This window comes from Mus musculus, chromosome X (assembly GCF_000001635.26).
Source record: "Mus musculus strain C57BL/6J chromosome X, GRCm38.p6 C57BL/6J".
In the NCBI taxonomy this organism is placed as follows: Eukaryota; Metazoa; Chordata; class Mammalia; order Rodentia; family Muridae; genus Mus; species Mus musculus.
Genome location: NC_000086.7, coordinates 48,495,845 through 48,513,589, shown reverse-complemented (window position 1 = coordinate 48,513,589; position 17,745 = coordinate 48,495,845). Strand labels below are relative to the sequence as shown.

At 40.8% G+C, this 17,745-nt stretch overlaps 1 protein-coding gene across 2 annotated transcripts in view; it reads left to right on the top strand.

Annotated features, from left to right (window-relative positions):
- The first annotated feature begins 26 nt into the window (after nt 1–26).
- The window catches only part of Aifm1 (apoptosis-inducing factor, mitochondrion-associated 1), a 38,620-nt gene continuing 20,901 nt past the window's right edge, over nt 27–17,745 (top strand). Inside the window, exons 1-5 of one of the 2 annotated variants that reach the window (NM_001290364.1) lie at nt 27–354; nt 9,877–10,007; nt 13,719–13,818; nt 16,132–16,256; nt 16,380–16,510. In NM_001290364.1, the coding sequence (NP_001277293.1) occupies nt 252–354; nt 9,877–10,007; nt 13,719–13,818; nt 16,132–16,256; nt 16,380–16,510 (590 nt within the window). In that variant the 5' untranslated portion in view covers nt 27–251. Of the gene's footprint in view, nt 355–8,637; nt 8,781–9,876; nt 10,008–13,718; nt 13,819–16,131; nt 16,257–16,379; nt 16,511–17,745 lie in introns of both variants that reach the window. The other variant, NM_012019.3, reaches the window with a different exon arrangement.

Genomic DNA, 17,745 nt, shown 5'->3' with positions numbered 1-17,745 from the left:
GCTGTGGGACCAATTGCAGTGCGGTGCTGAGTCTTACGCCTGCGCAGTGGGTCTCCAGCCTCAGTGCCTTTCCCCCTGGCTCTAGTGGGCCGGTTCCTCTATCCAATGTCCACTCGGGGCTGGGAGGAGGAGCCTGCGTAGTGTGCGTGTGACGGGAGGGGGAGCGGACCCGAGCCCGTGGTATTCGACCCGTTCGACGGTGCGTGGAAGGAAAAGGAAGGAGCGGGAGCTTCCGAGGAGTGATCGCCGAAATGTTCCGGTGTGGAGGCCTGGCGGGTGCTTTCAAGCAGAAACTGGTGCCCTTGGTGCGGACGGTGTACGTCCAGAGGCCGAAACAGAGGAACCGGCTTCCAGGTGACTAGCTGACCTGTCCCAGGCAACCCCTTATCCTACTTCAAAGTCCAATGGCCTAGGTGCCATGGGCTCCCCATCCCTCGCAGAGCTCCCCTGTCCTTCAAAAAAAAAGAACTTTCTTTCACAGTCTCAAGAATCTCCAAATTGGCGGGATATAAACCCAAGAGTTTCCAAGCTGAGGAATAGGCATACTTATGCCGGCCTGACCTTCAAGAGATTTGAACCCCAGAAATCAGCATGAGGCCTTCTTCTGGGAGGCTTTGCGATTTGGGGATAACAGAACGCTTGGCTATAACAGACCATATTGCCCATCCTCTGCCACCTTGCCTTTTTTAAAGCATTGAGGTCAGATGGATGTTGTCATTTAGTGGTTGGGACACAGTCACAAGTTTCTCCTGGAACTCAGATTATCTGCTTTACCTCCCAAAACTCCACGTGAGAGCTGTACATTTGATTGTCCTACGACGTGGCAATGGTGTATCACCAGTAGAAACTGTATGTCAGATATCAAGAGAATTAGCTCAGATTGCCTTGAGATGGCCAGATAGTTGAATTCCTGGTGGTGGGCTTACACGCTTCAATGAACGTTTTTCGATCCCCCTCTATTTGTTCTCTGGGAAGTTGTCTCATCAAACTTTAGAGCTGGAAGGAATTTTGTGGTCAACACCAACCCATTCATTTTATGGATAATAAATTGAGGAACAAAGAGGTGAAATTACTTGCAGAAGGTCACATAATTAGTAGGTAGAGCTAAAGCTACTCTGCTAGTCTCTAGGCCCCTGATCCTATTGCTACACGCCAATCCTACTTCCTAAAGTTTGACCTGAAACAGTTAAGAATGAATTCGCTTCTCTTTCCACTAATTAGCCCATTGTGCTTCTGATATCCATGGGTTTATCTGAGCATGGTTTGAGTCATCATCTTTTCTACCTATACAGATTTGTGGGAATGAATGCCCCCCCTCCACAATCTCCAAGGTGTATTTTTAAATCAACATTTTAAAAAATCATCATCCTAGTGTAATTACATTTATAATATCAAATGTTACCCTGGAGTCTTTTTTGAAGTTCAGATGCCTTTTCTGTAGTTTAGGAATAAGAAGTGGAAATACTTTTTGATTGTTAGGACCTTTGCAAATGTGTTTGGATAGTTTGTCCACTTCGTACATGTCAAGAAAAAATTCTTAATGGGTGTTATCTGCTGGGTATGGTGACATATGACTTTAATCCTAGGACTCTGGAGGCAGAGGCAGCAGATCTCAGAGAATTCAAGGCCATCCTAGTGTACATAGGAATCTCTAAGTCAGTCACGGCTATATAGTTGCCCATCTCAAAAAAGTCAATGTTATCCCAGTTACCTCTTGGAACTTAAGAATTTCTGTTTTAGAAAAAAAGCCACCTCTAGTTTTCCTAAAAACCCAGTGAATATAATTCTAATTTGTGTGAGTTCTGTACTTGGAAGCACTGGTGCTCTATGTAAATTGTGGAGAAATATTTAAAAATTTAGACAACCCAAAGATACTACCCTTTCTAATATTGTGCACTTATTTTGCTAAATACATAGCTTTTTACCAGAATTCTGGTGGCTAACCAAATGTTCTCATCAATTAAATATTCATTTGATTATAACATTAGATCTGTGGAAAAATACAGGACTGAAATGCCTTTTCCCCACTGCATGGCTGCGGTTGAAGGCCTCTCCTGTAGAAAATACCAGGACTTCCTGCAATACCCATCCATCTTTTTGCACACACTTCTTTGTCCATGTACCAGCGGATGACATCACCTGCTTTAAAAATGAGTGGGGGGTAGGGAATACAGTTTCCAAAAGAAATGATGGTAATGTCATTGTAGGAATGAATGTTTTATGGCTCATTTGCCAGTTGCCTTTAATCTGATTTCAGTTTCACATAACAGCATCTGCCCTATGTTTTCACAGAGGTGGGTAAGAGACAAGGTCTATGTACCACTTTGCCCTCTTTTATCCCCTCCCCCAATGCTTTGCCAGGTTGTTAGCAGTCTTTCTTCTTTGCTTTTATTTTTCTTGTTTTAGTAAACCTTGAAGCCTGCATTAGAACGGCGTCATCTACGTTTCTCACCATTGTAAAGCTCATTTCCATCACACCTGGCTTTTTGTCTTGAAACCTCAATACCTGCTGTTCGGCTTTATTTGGATTTTCTGCCTCTTTCTAGAAATGATTAAGGGTAACTCAATCACAACTCTGTGCCTGCATCTATTACTGGGCAGCAGAAGGGGTTGATAATAAATATTTTGTGTTCTATAATATTTTATTTATTCACCAAACATTATGCTGCCTATTGTGATCAAACTGATCACTTAACTCCCTGACCTAAGGTTCAAATACTTACATTTTTCTTTCTTTGGAATCATAGTATCTTTTTTTGGAGACAGAATCTATTATGCTGCTCTGATTGTCCTGGAACTCACTGTATAGAGCAGGTTGGCCTCATGGAGGTCTGCCTGGATCTGCCTTCTCAGTGCTGGGATTAAAGGTGGTCACCAATAGCTTGTCTTGAATCTTTGCATCTTTAAAGAAGAAACTGAGCTCTTGGTGGCCTAGAATCCTAGATTGTGGGTAGTGCCAAATGGCACATTGATACTTTGAGACAAGATCTTGGTATGTATTCCAGTTGTTACAACTCACTGTGTAGCTAAGTATAATCTTGATCTCATGGTCCTTCTTCTGTCTTAGCCTCTAGAGTTCTTTTGTTGTTGTTGTTTTCTTTGTTGTTTTTTGTTTTTGTTTTTTGGTTGTTTTTTTGGTTTTTTTTTTTTTTTTTTGGGGTTTTCGAGACAGAGTTTCTCTGTATAGCCCTGGCTGTCCTGGAACTCACTCTGTAAACCAGGCTGACCTTGAACTCAGAAATCCACCTGCCTCTGCCTCCCAAGTGCTGGGATTAAAGGCGTGGGCCACCACCCCAGCTTGTTCTCATGTCCTAAGCATTCTGTACAATTTCTGACACATACTGAGTTCTTGATGAAGGGCTTCTTTTCTTTTTTTAAACTCTTTTTCTTTTTTGTTATCTAAAGCATTTTTTTCTTTTGTGTTTCTTGTAAGAATGATTCATATGGTAGTATAATTATCATTCTTTTTTATTATTAGTCAATGCCAAAGTTGTGGTTCATACCTATATTCCCAGTAGGAGGAGAGAACTGCCAAGATTTTGAGGCTAGCCTATGCTACATAGTGAGTTCCAGCCCTGCCCAGTCTATAATGTGAAACCATGTCTCCGACAAACAAAACAAATAGAAATAAGTGTCCAGTCAAAGTACCGGGGAGCCTGAGGTAGGGGATTATGAGTTCAAAGCAAGTGGGGACTACATAGCAAAGTCTCATCTCAAAACAAACCCACACACAACAAAAGTTTGGTCAATATCAATAAAATTAGGAAAAACATTTCCATTTTTCTTCCATTGTTTAGGGCCAGGTGGCAGTGTACACCTTTAATGCCAGCCCTCTGGATAGTGAGACAAACTGATTTCTATGAGTTCAGGGCCAGCTTGGGCCAGTCAGGACTACACAATGAGACCGTCACTCTTAAAATATTACTTTCTACCGTGTATCAGGAAAGTTACAGAAGCCCAGCTTGAGTTACTGGAAAGTGCATTCTACCTGTAAGTACAAAATAATTTCTATTGCTGCAGAAAATGGAAAACAAGTAACTGGTACAGTAATGAGAAGCCAAGAGTAAGCTGCCCTCTCAGAAGGCAAGTGGAGAGGCATTCAGTTGTGATCACTGGTTCCCTTGATTGCCTAAAAATTGAAAACTACATGGAGAAGGGCATAGGGATAGTCTCATAGATTAAAATGGAGGACAGTCCCAGTGGTTTCACATAGTGTCTACAGAATTACCAGGTTAATGCTAGCTAAACTGGACAACATAGAAAGACCGTGCCTCAAAAAAAGAAAAAAGAAATGAGGTAAACTTAGAGATTTTATTTTTTAAAAAATATTTATTTGTTTATTTATTTATTATATGTAAGTACACTGTAGCTGTTTTCAGAAACTCCAGAAGAGGGCGTCAGATCTCATTACAGATGGTTGTGAGCCACCATGTGGTTGCTGGGACTTGACCTCAGGACCTTAGGAAGAGCAGTCGGCGCTCTTAACCACTGAGCCATCTCACCAGCCCGAGATTTTATTTTTATAATTGACTATTCTAAAAATTAAACCATTTTATTTCATGACAACGAAGAGTTCTGAGGCAGATAAGAAACAAGGAGAGTAAAGAAAAATATATTTCCTTTCCTAGAGAGTATAGGTTTAAAGTCTCTTTTTTATATTTCAGAAATTGAAATAGGACTGTCATGTTTGTATAACCCTCTTCCCAGTATGAAATATCTGCATGGGAAAGAGGCTACTTAGACTATTGTTTTAGATGTATTTCCTTTCAGTTTGTGAGTGTTTGGCCTGAATGTATATCTGTGCCCCACATGCATGCTCATTGCCCATGGTGGTCAGAAGAGAATGTCTGAACTGGAGTTAGAGATGTTTGGGAGCCACTATGTGGCACTTGGAAACAAGAGCCAGGTTCTCTGAAAGAGCAGTAAGTGCTCCTAACCACTGAGCCATCGCTTCAGCTCCTAATTACATTTTTTAAGTACCACAGTGTAATAATTCCTCTTTGAAGTATTAATGGATTTGAATCTAGATTGCTGCCCTTTCCAGTGCCAGCTATATGTACTATATACTTAAATCTGTTCTGAGTTCTAAAATACTTATGCTCCCAAGAACTTATAAGATTCTGCAGACCTGGGTTAGGCTTGTTAGCCCCCTGTGTCCTGACACTGTGAAAGGAAAGGGAGAGTCTTACATTTTCCTATCTCTGTAAGTTTATATAGGATACTACTACCAAAACCTTTCCTTTTTAAATTAAACACTACTAGAGATTGGCCCTAGGGTTTTTGCACATGCTAGGTAAGTACCCTGTTTTGGAGTTGTGTCCCTGGCCCCTTTAAAAACAAAAACAGAAGGTCTCACTAAATTGACTCGGCTGCATTTGAACTCACTCTGTATCCCAGGAAGGTCTTGGATTTATGAATTTACCTCAGTCTCATTAATTACCTCTGTGTAATGTGGAACTCACCTTGTAGACTAGGTTAGCCTTGAACTCAGCAAAGTTCTCCCCTGCCGTTGCCTTTCAAGAGATGGAATGAAAGGCATGCACCACTATGTCCAGCCTCTGTTTGTCTTTAAACAACTCATCAGGCTAAGATAGGATTCCCCTGAGCTGCTTAGGGAGACTCTCTCACAAAATGAAAAGGGGCCAGTAAATGGCATTGTCAGGTACGCGCACTTGTTGGCAAGAGAAAGACCTGTATCCAGTGCTCACACCCCACAATGGAAAGAGATAACTCAGTCCTACAAGGTGTGCTCTGAAATCTTTGTATACTTGTACATTCTCTCTCTCTCTCTCTCTCTCTCTCTCTCTCTAATCTTTGTATAGTTGTACATATACACACACACACTCACTCTCTCTGTTTCTCTCACACACACATATATATACACACACACACATACACACACTAAATATGGTAATTTAAAAAACAAAGCACGGGGCTGGTGAGATGGCTCAGTGGGTAAGAGCACCCGACTGCTCTTCCAAAGGTCCAGAGTTCAAATCCCAGCAACCACATGGTGGCTCATAACCATCCGTAACAAGATCTGGCGCCCTCTTCTGGAGTGTCTGAAGACAGCTACAGTGTACTTACATATAATAATAAACAAATCTTTAAAAAAAAATAAAAAAATAAAAAACAAAGCACAACATAGTATTAACATAAAATGCAAATTATCAGGCCTTATCCAGAAGTAGCAGGGGTCAAAAGTCTTGGGGGTGGGGCCTGATCAGTCACCACCTAACAAATATATCAAGGAGTTTTGACATATTTTGAAGTTTTAGGAACCACAACTTTGTTTTGTTTTATTTTTGTATAGAACAGAGCTTATTTAGAATATGGAGGGCTGGAGAGATGGCTCAGTGGGTAAGAGCACCCGACTGCTCTTCCGAAGGTCCAGAGTTCAAATCCCAGCAACCACATGGTGGCTCACAACCATCCGAAACGAGATCTGACACCCTCTTCTGGGGTGTCTGAAGACAGCAGTAGTGTACATACATTAAATAAATAAATAAATAAATAAATAAATCTAAAAAAAAAGAATATGGAAAGGGGAGTTGAGAAGGGAGTAGAGACAAAAAGGCACAGAGGGGGGAGGGGGAAGGGGGTGAGAGAGGAAGAAGGGGATGTGAGACAGAGGGAGGGAGGGAGAGAGAGAGAAAGGAGAGAGAGAGAGAGAGGGAGGGAGGGAGGGAGGGAGGGAGGGAGGAAGGAAGGAAGGAAGGAAGGAAGGAAGGAAGGAAGGAAAGAAGGAAGGGCCAAACAGCCTTCTACTACTACTACTCAGCCAAACATGGTGAACTAGCTCATAGTGAAGTAGATGTGACTTTTTGTTGTTGGTGTATTTTCTCATTTGAGACAGAGTCTCCCTCTGTAGCTTGAGTACACCTAGAAGTACTCTGTAGTCTTCCCTGTTTTCCAATTGAGGATTATCCAGCCTCACCCGCTCACGTCCTAGAATGGAAATTATAGGCATGACCTCGCCCCCAATAAATAATAATGCTGAGGCTTTATTTATTCATTTAGTTTTATAGTTTTTAGATATTTTGAGCCATTTTCACACTGTAATCTAGGCTGGCCTCAAATCTGCAGCAGTCCTCCTGCCTCAGCCTCCCTACTGCTAAGGTTATAGGTGTGAGCTGCTATACACAGTGTTTATATATTTTAAATGGCCAAGAAACCCTTAGACAACATTGTAATACTTAATAAATATTTAATACTTAGATTTTAGTGGCTATAAGTAAAGTTTTATTGGAACATAGACCTGCGTATTTGGGGGCTACGTTCATACCCAGCAGAATTGATTGTTACAGAGACCGGACTGTTCACAAAGCTGAAAATAAAATCACCGTTCTAAATTAGTGGTGGACACCCATATGGAGTAATCTGAGAAGATCCTAAGGACAGGCCTCATCTGAAAATGTCAGCATCCACGGGGAAACAAGAAATCGGGAAATGCTGCACATTTTCCTGTTCCTAGTATGTCATGGCTGTGTGCTTATTACTGAGCATTAATTACTTGTACATAAAAATGACTGTGTTATCTTGAAAGAGAAGTGATAAGATATTGGCCAACACTTCAATTTTGTCATTCTGGCATATATGTTCAGTTCTTCAGTTATTTGTGAGAGGTTAAGTTCATTATGAAATTTTCATTCTGACTTCCTTCTGATATTTAATGTTTCTTTCTTCTAGGACACATTACTTTTCACACAAGACAGAACTGTGTGTTCCAGGGTTGTAATTAAGCAAGGTTTGAGCCTTGTAGATTGTTTCTGAAATGGACATCATAAAATCCCAGCTAGCCTGTGGTCAATTTTATGTATTTTTTTGCCTTCTGTATCTGTTGGTTCTGCATCCATGGATTCAGCCAACCATTAATCCCATCACTTGGGAGGCAGAGGCAGGCTACTTAACAAGCTCCAGGCTAGCCAGGCTATTTGTGAGGCCCTGTTTCAATAAATAAATACATTTCTGTACTGAACATGTACAAGCTTTCTTTATTTTTTTATTTTCTGGTTGTTTTCACTAAGCAATATAGTATAACAGCTTCTTGCATTGTATTAATGATTATAAATAATTCAGAGATGGTTTGAAGTATATGTGACAATATGCATAGGTTGTATGCAAATTCCACACCAGATTCTATAAGGGACTTAAGCATACTCGAATTTTCGTTCCTTCTGGGGGTTTGGACTGAAAGCCCCACAGACACTGAGAGATGGCTGTTTACTAAATAGGTTATCTCAGTGTTTACTTACTGCATGGAAAGATTTATTGAACTGCTCTTTTTTTCTTAACCAACTTCCCGAGAGCTGTGAATGTCCTCATTGAATGACATTGAAATTGTCTTCTTGAGAACTCTAACAGCTAAGCTGGGTATGGTAGTTTAGGCTTAGTAGTTTGTTATCAGCTTGGGCTATGAAGCACAACCCTGCCTCAAAAGGTCTGATAGCCAAAAGTTGTACATAAATATCTGTTGTATCTATGTGTACAGATTTGATTATATTTTTCTTGGTCATAGAACAGTGAACATCATGCAGCCCAAGGTATAATTCTCTATTTCTATAATACATTGATATTTAATCATAAACATGTGTTAATTATTCTATTTGTGTGTGTTAACAAATTGTGTTCCTTTAGGCAACTTGTTCCAGCAATGGCGTGTTCCTCTAGAACTCCAGATGGCAAGACAAATGGCTAGCTCTGGTTCATCAGGGGGCAAAATGGATAATTCTGTGTTAGTCCTTATTGTGGGCTTATCAACAATAGGAGCTGGTGCATATGTAAGTAAAAAAGCAGCTTATGTAGAAAAGCTGCCAGACAGCTCCCGTTGATCAACTCAGTACTCTGCTTTAAAACTTTTGCAACTAATTCTGCTTTCTCCCGTAGGAAAAGTTCCAAAGGCCCTCTTTAAAGTGTTTATGGGAGCCTGGGTGGGGATGACTGATATTTACTCTCATGTTGACTCATCTTTGCTCTTTTTACTTGTCTTCTTCTTCTTTGCATGAAAACTGCTGTGTTGCCTTAGGCTTGATTAACCCACAAAATTACACTTGTCTCTTGATTGTGATGAAGTAGCCTGTAAACAAAGCCAAAATTCACTGCAGCTCCTAAGCACAATATTTGATTTTAATTTGTCAATTTTTAAAAGATTTTTTTCATAACTTGAGATTGAGAGTTTAAATAAACAGCTTTAAAAAAAAAATACTAAGCATTCCTAAAAGGAAAACTAAATCCCTGGATCCTATATAAAGGCTAAATTATAGAAAAGGGCCTAGTATCTCCAGTTGTAGAATGGCATTTTGGGGAGTAATTGCTTCATACTGTTAGCACAAGTACATCTCCTTAAATGACCTGGTCATCCTAGCCGGTCACAGAGAATTTATTCTGTGGGTGTTTTTTCTTTTAACTTGGCAGAGTGTGCTGAGCGAATTTTCTTTGATGATGCCTACTGACATCCTGATCAAAGAAAGCTGTTTGCTTTGCACACTGAGAACAAAAGGTTGGATGCCACTATAGTCTTAGGTCTTTCTCTGCTGATTATAGTAAAATTATTTTTGTTCCTCTGGCAATAGGTTGGGCATGAAAATTATTTGAATTACCCATATCCTCATACCTTAACCTGACTCCAAAGTGCACAAAAGGAGTAGCTAGCTCCTGCCAGTTGTAAGTTAGATCAGAGCAAGATATAGAAACAATTCTGCTTGATAACACATTTTGACAAGAGAGGCACTCTCCTCCAATCCTGGAGCAGCTTTTACATTTTTTTTTAGCACAGTAACCAAACTGCTTCTCTGCATTTGCATTAAATGTTCATTCATTAATACTTAGTGCTTTCTCTATTTTTTGTCTCTTTCTTGGCCATATGTTTGCCTACAGTTGTGCAGTGTCATCTCCTAGGATCCCCTTCTAGAACACTAGCGTCTGCAGGTGCTTCTGGGAAAGATGGCAGCAGCCTAGTATACTTCTTAATTGTAGGAGCAACAGTGACTGGGGCAGGAATTTATTATGTAAGATGCTTATGCTAAAATATGTTTGGGGATAGGGTGGGTAAGACCATGGTACTAATAATAACTTGGTTCATAGAATATTGTAAAATATTCACAGCATGTGCTTTCTATAGACATTTGCTAAAGGGACATTGTCAGTCACTAGAGAGTCCTCAAATATTTTTCAGACCATTGAAATTATACTAGATCAATCCAAACCCATAAATTTAGAGCCAAATATATCAACCTTTTTTGAAACATCTGTCAAATTTGTGCTTATTTTTATGCTGCTGAAGTTTATTGTGCTTTAGTGCTGCATGTCTAACAAGAAATATTGAATAAGCAAATAAAGGGAACTTGAGTACCATCTACTTTGAATCGTTTTAGCTAAAATGTAATTTTTCTGTTTTGTGGCAAGCAATCAACTCGGCTTTTGCTATGAAAAGCATTTTATTAAATGCTTCTGAGGAGGTCCTCAAAGCCATAGAGGTTGGAGTATTTTCTCAAACCACCCACAGTCTACTTCAAACTAAATCCACTTGGCAGTGTCCCTTTTGTTACCTCTAATTTGGTCAAACAAGTGGCTGAAGCATTCGTGTGGGGTGATGTCTTGAATACCACTTACTGATTCAGATTCTACCTTCTGAGCCTTAATGTTTCCATTTCATGTTTTTCCTATCTCTTCTACCCCATTTATTTAAAAATAATTTTAAAGCGTTTGCATTAGATATGTTAATAATGATTTGAATCTGTTAAAGCTCTGGTTTGTGTTGCTGACCAGAGTTAGATGGCCCCAACAGAGTTAACCATGCAGATACTCTTGATGCCAAACTATAAGATGGGCCAGCCACTGATGCTTTCTCCTGCCTTAGAAATATTGCAAAACACAATTTTCTCTCAAGTCATTCAGTGAAATGCTTCATTGCCCTCTGTGTTTATCCAAACACTGGTTGTAATAAACCTACTATAATGGCTCCAGGTTAAATGATAAGCTTTTGTCTACATTTATCAAACTAGTCTGTCTACTTGTGTTTCAGGTTTCAAATAGTTGAAAACCTGCTTTCAAGGGGCTTCATTTTTTTTCTCTGAAATTCATATTAGTCATAGGAGAAACTTAGTTTAAAATCAGTGCCCAGATTTGGTGAGATTTCTATAGCGGCAAATTCCGTAAGGTTCAGGGCTGATGAGATGGTCGATGGGTAAAGTGCCTGTGGCCATGCCTGACCCCTGAGTTCCTAGGATGATGGAGAGTAAGCAACATAGCTCTGTAATGCTGTCCTCTGACCTCCCGGTACAGACCGGCACTCATATGTGAGTGTACACATGCAAACATACAAAGAAATGCGATAAAAATTATGTAGTGCTTATGTTTGTTTCTCAGACTCTCATAGCCAAATACCACAAAATGGTTTGGCCTACAGGCATTAATTTTTTCAGTTCTGAAAGCTGGAAAATCAGACAAGGTTAAATTTCTCATGAAGGCTTTCTTCATGGTGTGTATGTAGCCAACCATTCACATTACTCTGTCCTCACATGGGGTCAGAACATGTTAAAAGTGAATTAGTGCTGATGTCTCTTCCTCTTTTTGTAAAAGCTCTATCCAACCTGTCACCATTCCTGTCACTGGATACTGTCATTTTGGCAGTTAGGGCTTTAGCATATGATTTGAATCCCTTCCACAACTTTTTTCATTTGAAGAAATGTTTTTAATTTGACTATAATTAATCCTTCAACAATTACTATATTATGTGTTCTTTATCCTCCTGGCCCTCTGTCCCTTTGGCTTTGAAAAACACTTTCCCAGGATGTGTAGTAAGAAATGCAGTTTAGGGGGTTAGAGAGATAGGTCACCAGTTAAGGCACTGACTGCTCTTCCAGAAGACCCAGATTCAATTCCCAGCACCCACATTGCAGCTCAGAATTGTCTGCAACTCACACCCTCATATACACATTGGAGGCAAAATACCAATACACTTGAAATAGAAATAAATAAAAAAGAATTGCAGTTGATCTTGCCACCCACTTGTTTAGAAAGGTTGTCTCTACTAATATTTTACGTAAATTTGTAGTATTTCTTAGCCAGCATATATTTGCCTCCCTTATTGGAAATCTGTGTAAACTAGAAATACAGAAACCCTTTGAGGAATAGAATTTGTTACTTAGTGTATATGTAAACTAATTTTGATTTTAGATTTATATTTTAGTTAATTAATTAGTCCTGCTTGGCTGTGGTGGCTCATGGCTTTAATCCCAGCACTTGAGAGGCAGAGGCAGGAGAATCTCTTGTGTTCGAGGGCACCCTGGTCTACAGAGGGAGCTCCAGAACATGCATGGCTACACAGAGAAACCCAGTCTCAAAAACTGTAGTCCTCATCCATTTATAGCTCTGGCTATCCTACAATTCATAGAGACCAGTCTTAGCTCCTTGCCAAATGTTGGAATTAAAGGCACGGCATAGCCCGCCCTCCCTCTCTCTCTCTCTCTCTCTCTCTCTCTCTCTCTCTCTCTCTCTCTCTCTCTTTCTTTCTTTCTTTCTTTCTTTAACTTATTTATTGGGGCAGGGGAAGTGTTGAGTCAGGATCTCTTGTATGTAGCCCTGGCTTTCCTGGGACTCGATCTGTAGACCAGGCTGGCTTTGAGCTCAGATGTCCCTGCCTCTGCATTCCAAGTGCTACCACTACCAGATGCCATTATTTTACTGAATGAATTAGTGAATGAATGCCTTTACTTTTGAGATTAAGGGCTCACTGTGTAGTCTTACTAGCTTAGAACTCCTGTAGACCAGGCTGGCCTCCAACTCACAGAAATCCATATGCCTCTGCCACCCAAGTGCTGGAATTAAAGATGTTATTACTTGTTTTGAAAATTTTTAATTAGGACTAGGGAATATAGCTCAGTAGCCTGATATGCATAAGGCCATAGGTAGTCTCCAGCTTCTAAATATTTTTAAACTAAGTTAAAAGTCGCTAATAAATCCTGCTGTTACATGTTATAAACATAAACAATAGAAACTAGTCATACTAAAATAGCCTTCCTCAATTTGAAAGTATAGGTGAAAGAGTATGCTTGAAGTAATTTAGTGAAGATGGTGTTTAACCCTTGATAATTCTTAATTTGTAGTGTTTCTAAGTGAGATTTCTACCCCCTCAGTTTAGGAAAAGTAAAACCTATTACTGGAAAGATGACTTACATTTTAAAGATATAACCACATATCCCAATCCCTGGCAAAATCTTCAACATCTACCATGAAGATATATTTCCTGGTTTCTACCTATGCCCATGTAGGATGATTTTCCAACTAGCACCCCGCATAGTCCAAAAGCCCTTTCTATGCTTTAGCCATTTCTGTACTTACTAACATTACATTTCCTTTAGTTCTACTTTTCTGAATTCAGTATCCAGAGAGTTTCTTACGGAAAGTCTCAGAAAACCTGATGTATTTTCATCTACTTTCAAGTACTCTTTCCTTATGTGTACAACAAATCATTTTATTTCTTGACAAAGGGGTTTTGGGCTGGGGTTTAAGTTCAGTGGTAGAGTTCTTGATTAGTATGCATGAAGCTCAGGGTTCCATCCCTAGCACTGAAAAAGTAAACTTGGCCATAGTGCTTTTTGCATAAAGGAAGTACCTTCAATGTAGACGAAAGCTTCTCATTTAATTGAAATGATATTAGCTTATGGTAAGAGCTAGGTATGTCAGGAAATAAACTTTCTCTGTGTTTGGGTCTACAGGCCTACAAAACTATAAAAGAAGACCAAAAAAGATACAATGAAAGAGTGATGGGATTAGGACTGTCCCCAGAAGAGAAACAGAGAAGAGCCATTGCCTCCGGTAAGGACTCCCCTGTCTCTTCTGTGTGGGTTGAGATGAAATAAGGGAAAGTGATTAAGGCTGAGGTGCTATGACTTGTTAATATCTTGTTGACGTGAGTGAAGAGTGTGAGAGTGTGTTTCTAGAAACTATGGTTTTACCGCACAACAGGGAGCAATTCCTAAAGTATTTGCTTGGCATTTTAGACCAGAGAGGAAAATTAATTATTGTGGGTACCTGTCCATTTTTTCCATGTTGGATTTCTCTTTTTTTAATTGTTTTATTTGTTTGTTTGTTTGTTTGTTTATAAATGTTACTTACCCACCTTCTTGGTTCCCCCCTCCAAGAGTTCTTTACCCCATCCCCTCTCCCCTTTGCCTCTGAGAGGATGCTTTTCCCCCAACCTCACCCCTCACATTCTCCTTCCCTGGGGCATCATCAATCTACAGGATTAGACACATCCTCTCCCACTGAGGCCAGACAAGGCAGTCCTCTGCTACATATGTGCTGGGGTCACAGACCAGCCTATGTATGCCCCTTGCTTTTTGGCTTAGTCTCTGGGAGCTCTGAGGGATCCAGGTTAGATGACACTGTTGTTCTTCCTATGGGGTTGCCAGCCCTTTCAGCTCCTTCAGACCATCCCCTAATGCTTCCATAGGAGTCCCCAACCTCCATCCAATGTTTGGCTGTGGGTATCTGCATCTGTCTCAGTCAGCTGTTGGTAGAGCCTCTCAGAGGCCAGCCATGCTAGGTTCCTGTCTGCAAGCACAACATGGCCTCTGGGGTTTTGTGCCTGCTCATGGGATGGATCCCAAGTTGGGCTGGTCACTGGAGGGCCTTTCCTTCAGTCTCTGCTCCATTTTTGTCTCTGCATTTCTTTTAGACATGAACAATTCTGGGTCAAAATTTTTGAAGGTAGGCTGATATAAGTTTGGGGGAAAAAACTACTGGAAAAGATAGGAAAGCCATTTTTCCAATGACTAACTTTTTCAGTCACATTAGTTCCCTTGAGTCTGGAGTCTTGAGTTGTTATAAATGTGTTTTCCTGTAGCACAAAGCTCTAACCTTCTGTTTGATTCACTTGGATTTTCAAAGAGGAATATTTTAATCCTTTAATTAGGCCTATAATCTGGGTAGGCGGTTTGTATTGCTTTTTTCAATAATGCCTCCTTCTTCATGAACATTGTATAATAATCCCCAATTGACCTCCTAGGTGTTTCCCCTTTATTGGTAACAAAAGGTGCAACTGAACTTGATATTTTCTTGGTGGTCAGTAGAAAACCAATAAGGGGCTGGAGAGATGGCTCAGCAGTTAAGAGCACTGACTGCCCTTTTGAAAGTCCTGAGTTCAAATCCCAGCAACCACATGGTGGCTCACTACCATCCATAATGAGATGCTGCCCTCTTCTGGGGTGTCTGATGACAGCTACACTGTACTTACATATAATAAATGAAATCTTTGGGCTGGAGTGAGCAGGCTAGAAGGAGCAGACCGGAGCGAGCTGGGCTGGAGCAAGAAGAAAAAGTGTCTTGACAACAGCTACAGTGCACTTACATATAATAAATAAATAAATCTTAAAAAAAAAACAATAAGAAGGGCAGAGGCCTTTTAATATATGTTTTCTAAAGTATTTGAGAAATAAATAGCAGGTGTGGTGATTTATATTTTTAATCCCACCATATGGGAAGATGAGGCCAGCCTGGGCTACGTAGTGAGAGCCTATCTTAAGGGTGGTGATAAGGAAAAGACTAATATTTCAGGTAGGCCCTAGAGCCGGTATAGACCTCATGAGTGAAAGACATTGCAGCTCATTCATCCTCTTCAAATGGTTTTGCTACTGGTGAAATGAAAGGGACACTTGCTTTTGCCCTCCACTGTAATGTTATGAAGATTGGGGTCTTTTTCCTTGTCTTCTTTTTTTTTCATTTCTGGCTGTCAAACCCAGAACCTTAGACATGATAGGCAAGCTTTCTACCATTGAGTTATAACTTTTTTTAAAGATTTATTTATTATATGTCAGTACACTGTAGCTGTCTTCAGACACACCAGAAGAAGGAGTCAGATCTCATTAAGGATGGTTGTGAGCCACCATGTGGTTGCTGGGATTTGAACTCAGGACCTTTGAAAGAGCAGTCAGTGCTCTTAACCACTGAGCCATCTCTCCAGCCCGCACTGAGTTATAACTTTATCTCGATAAGTTTTTGATTAGTATAGGCCTGCTGGTTTATTTTATGTAAAGGACTGAGATGAATGTGGGGTGGCTTTTTGAAATAGTGCCGAGGAGTCATCAAAGCGTTTTAGAAGACTTACTCTGTTTGTTCTGTCTTTTACAGCTACAGAGGGAGGCTCAGTTCCTCAGATCAGGGCACCAAGTCACGTCCCTTTCCTGCTGATTGGTGGAGGGACTGCTGCTTTTGCAGCAGCCAGATCCATCCGGGCTCGGGATCCTGGGGCCAGGGTAAGGTGCATGTTATTTTGCTTGGCATGGAGGGGATAGTGTGCAAGCACTTAGTCAGTGTGAGTGTTTTAACTTTTCCTCTTAAATTACTTAGCTCTGAGAAGTATCATTTTGTGTCTACAGGTCCTGATTGTATCTGAAGACCCTGAACTGCCATACATGCGACCTCCTCTTTCAAAAGAATTGTGGTTTTCAGATGATCCAAATGTCACAAAGACACTGCAATTCAGACAGTGGAATGGAAAAGAGAGAAGGTACGTTTCCTTGGGTAAGATGAGCCTGACCATCTTCAGCTGAGCATGGGGAGCAGGTTGGGATTTTGTCACTGACCATGGATGATAAATTGGAAGGCTGTGCATGGGAGTCTGCTATTATGCATGCTTGATCAGGCTCAGAGGCAACAGACCACAAAGAACATTCTAATGTCTGTTCCCCAAACTACCAACAGTCAGTAGTTTAAGGCTAGACTGTTACGTATTAGGGTTCCTATTTCTAGGACCTTTAGGTTAGATTTTTTTTCCTGTTAGAGATTATCTTAGTTGGTATTGTCAGTTCTTTATAAATACCTAGGCATGTCATATACAAGCAAGTGAAGCTAATTTTTGGCACCCTTAATATTTTGGGCATGTATATGTGTAGCAGGAATGGCAGGGCTGCCTCGATGTAAACGCTAGGGGCCGTGCAGCTGCAGAAGCATCTCCTGCAGGAGGACCTAGTTGAGGACTGCCTGAGAGAGCAAGGATGGCTGGTGCAAATAATGTCAGCCAATCGGGAACTGCCATTTAAAATAGTTCCTTTCTTGGGAGCAATGGGGACATGGGTGGAGGTATTAAAGGAGCTCGCAGCAGTGCTCAGATGTACGTGTTAATATGCATACATGCATGTACATATATGTGTGTGTGTGTGTGTGTGTGTGTGTGTGTGTGGAAGCCAGAGGTTAACTTTTGGTGTCATTCATCAAGTGCCAGCTACCATTTTTTTTTTTTTGAGACAGGGTCTGTCACTGGTCTGGGACTCAACTAAATAGGTTAGACTGCCTAGCCAATGAGCACCAAGGATTTTCCTGTCCTTGCTTCCACAGTGTTGGGCTTAGAGGTGCATGTCACCATGCTTGCTTCTGTATGTGGGTTCTGAGGCTAAAACTTAGTCTTTCTGCCTCTCCAGCAAGCACTAACTGAGCTGTCTCCCTAGTCCATTAATGGCACTTTATTTGACACTCTGGCCAGCATTCACAATTGTGGGGGTAAAGTGGGATGACCATAATGAAGAGCCTCATTATCAGAATGTATGCAGAAACGACACTTGGAGCTAGCCGGGTATGATGGTTGCATGCCTGAAACCCCAGCACTGAGAGGATGAGGCAAGACTAACCTCTGAGTACCAAGGGTAACAGCCTCTGTCTCAGAGACACAAAACAAGCGAACAAAGCCCCAAGTCTCGGAGCTGTGGATCCAGAAGCTTCGTTCTTCTAACTGACTCCGTGGGTCTC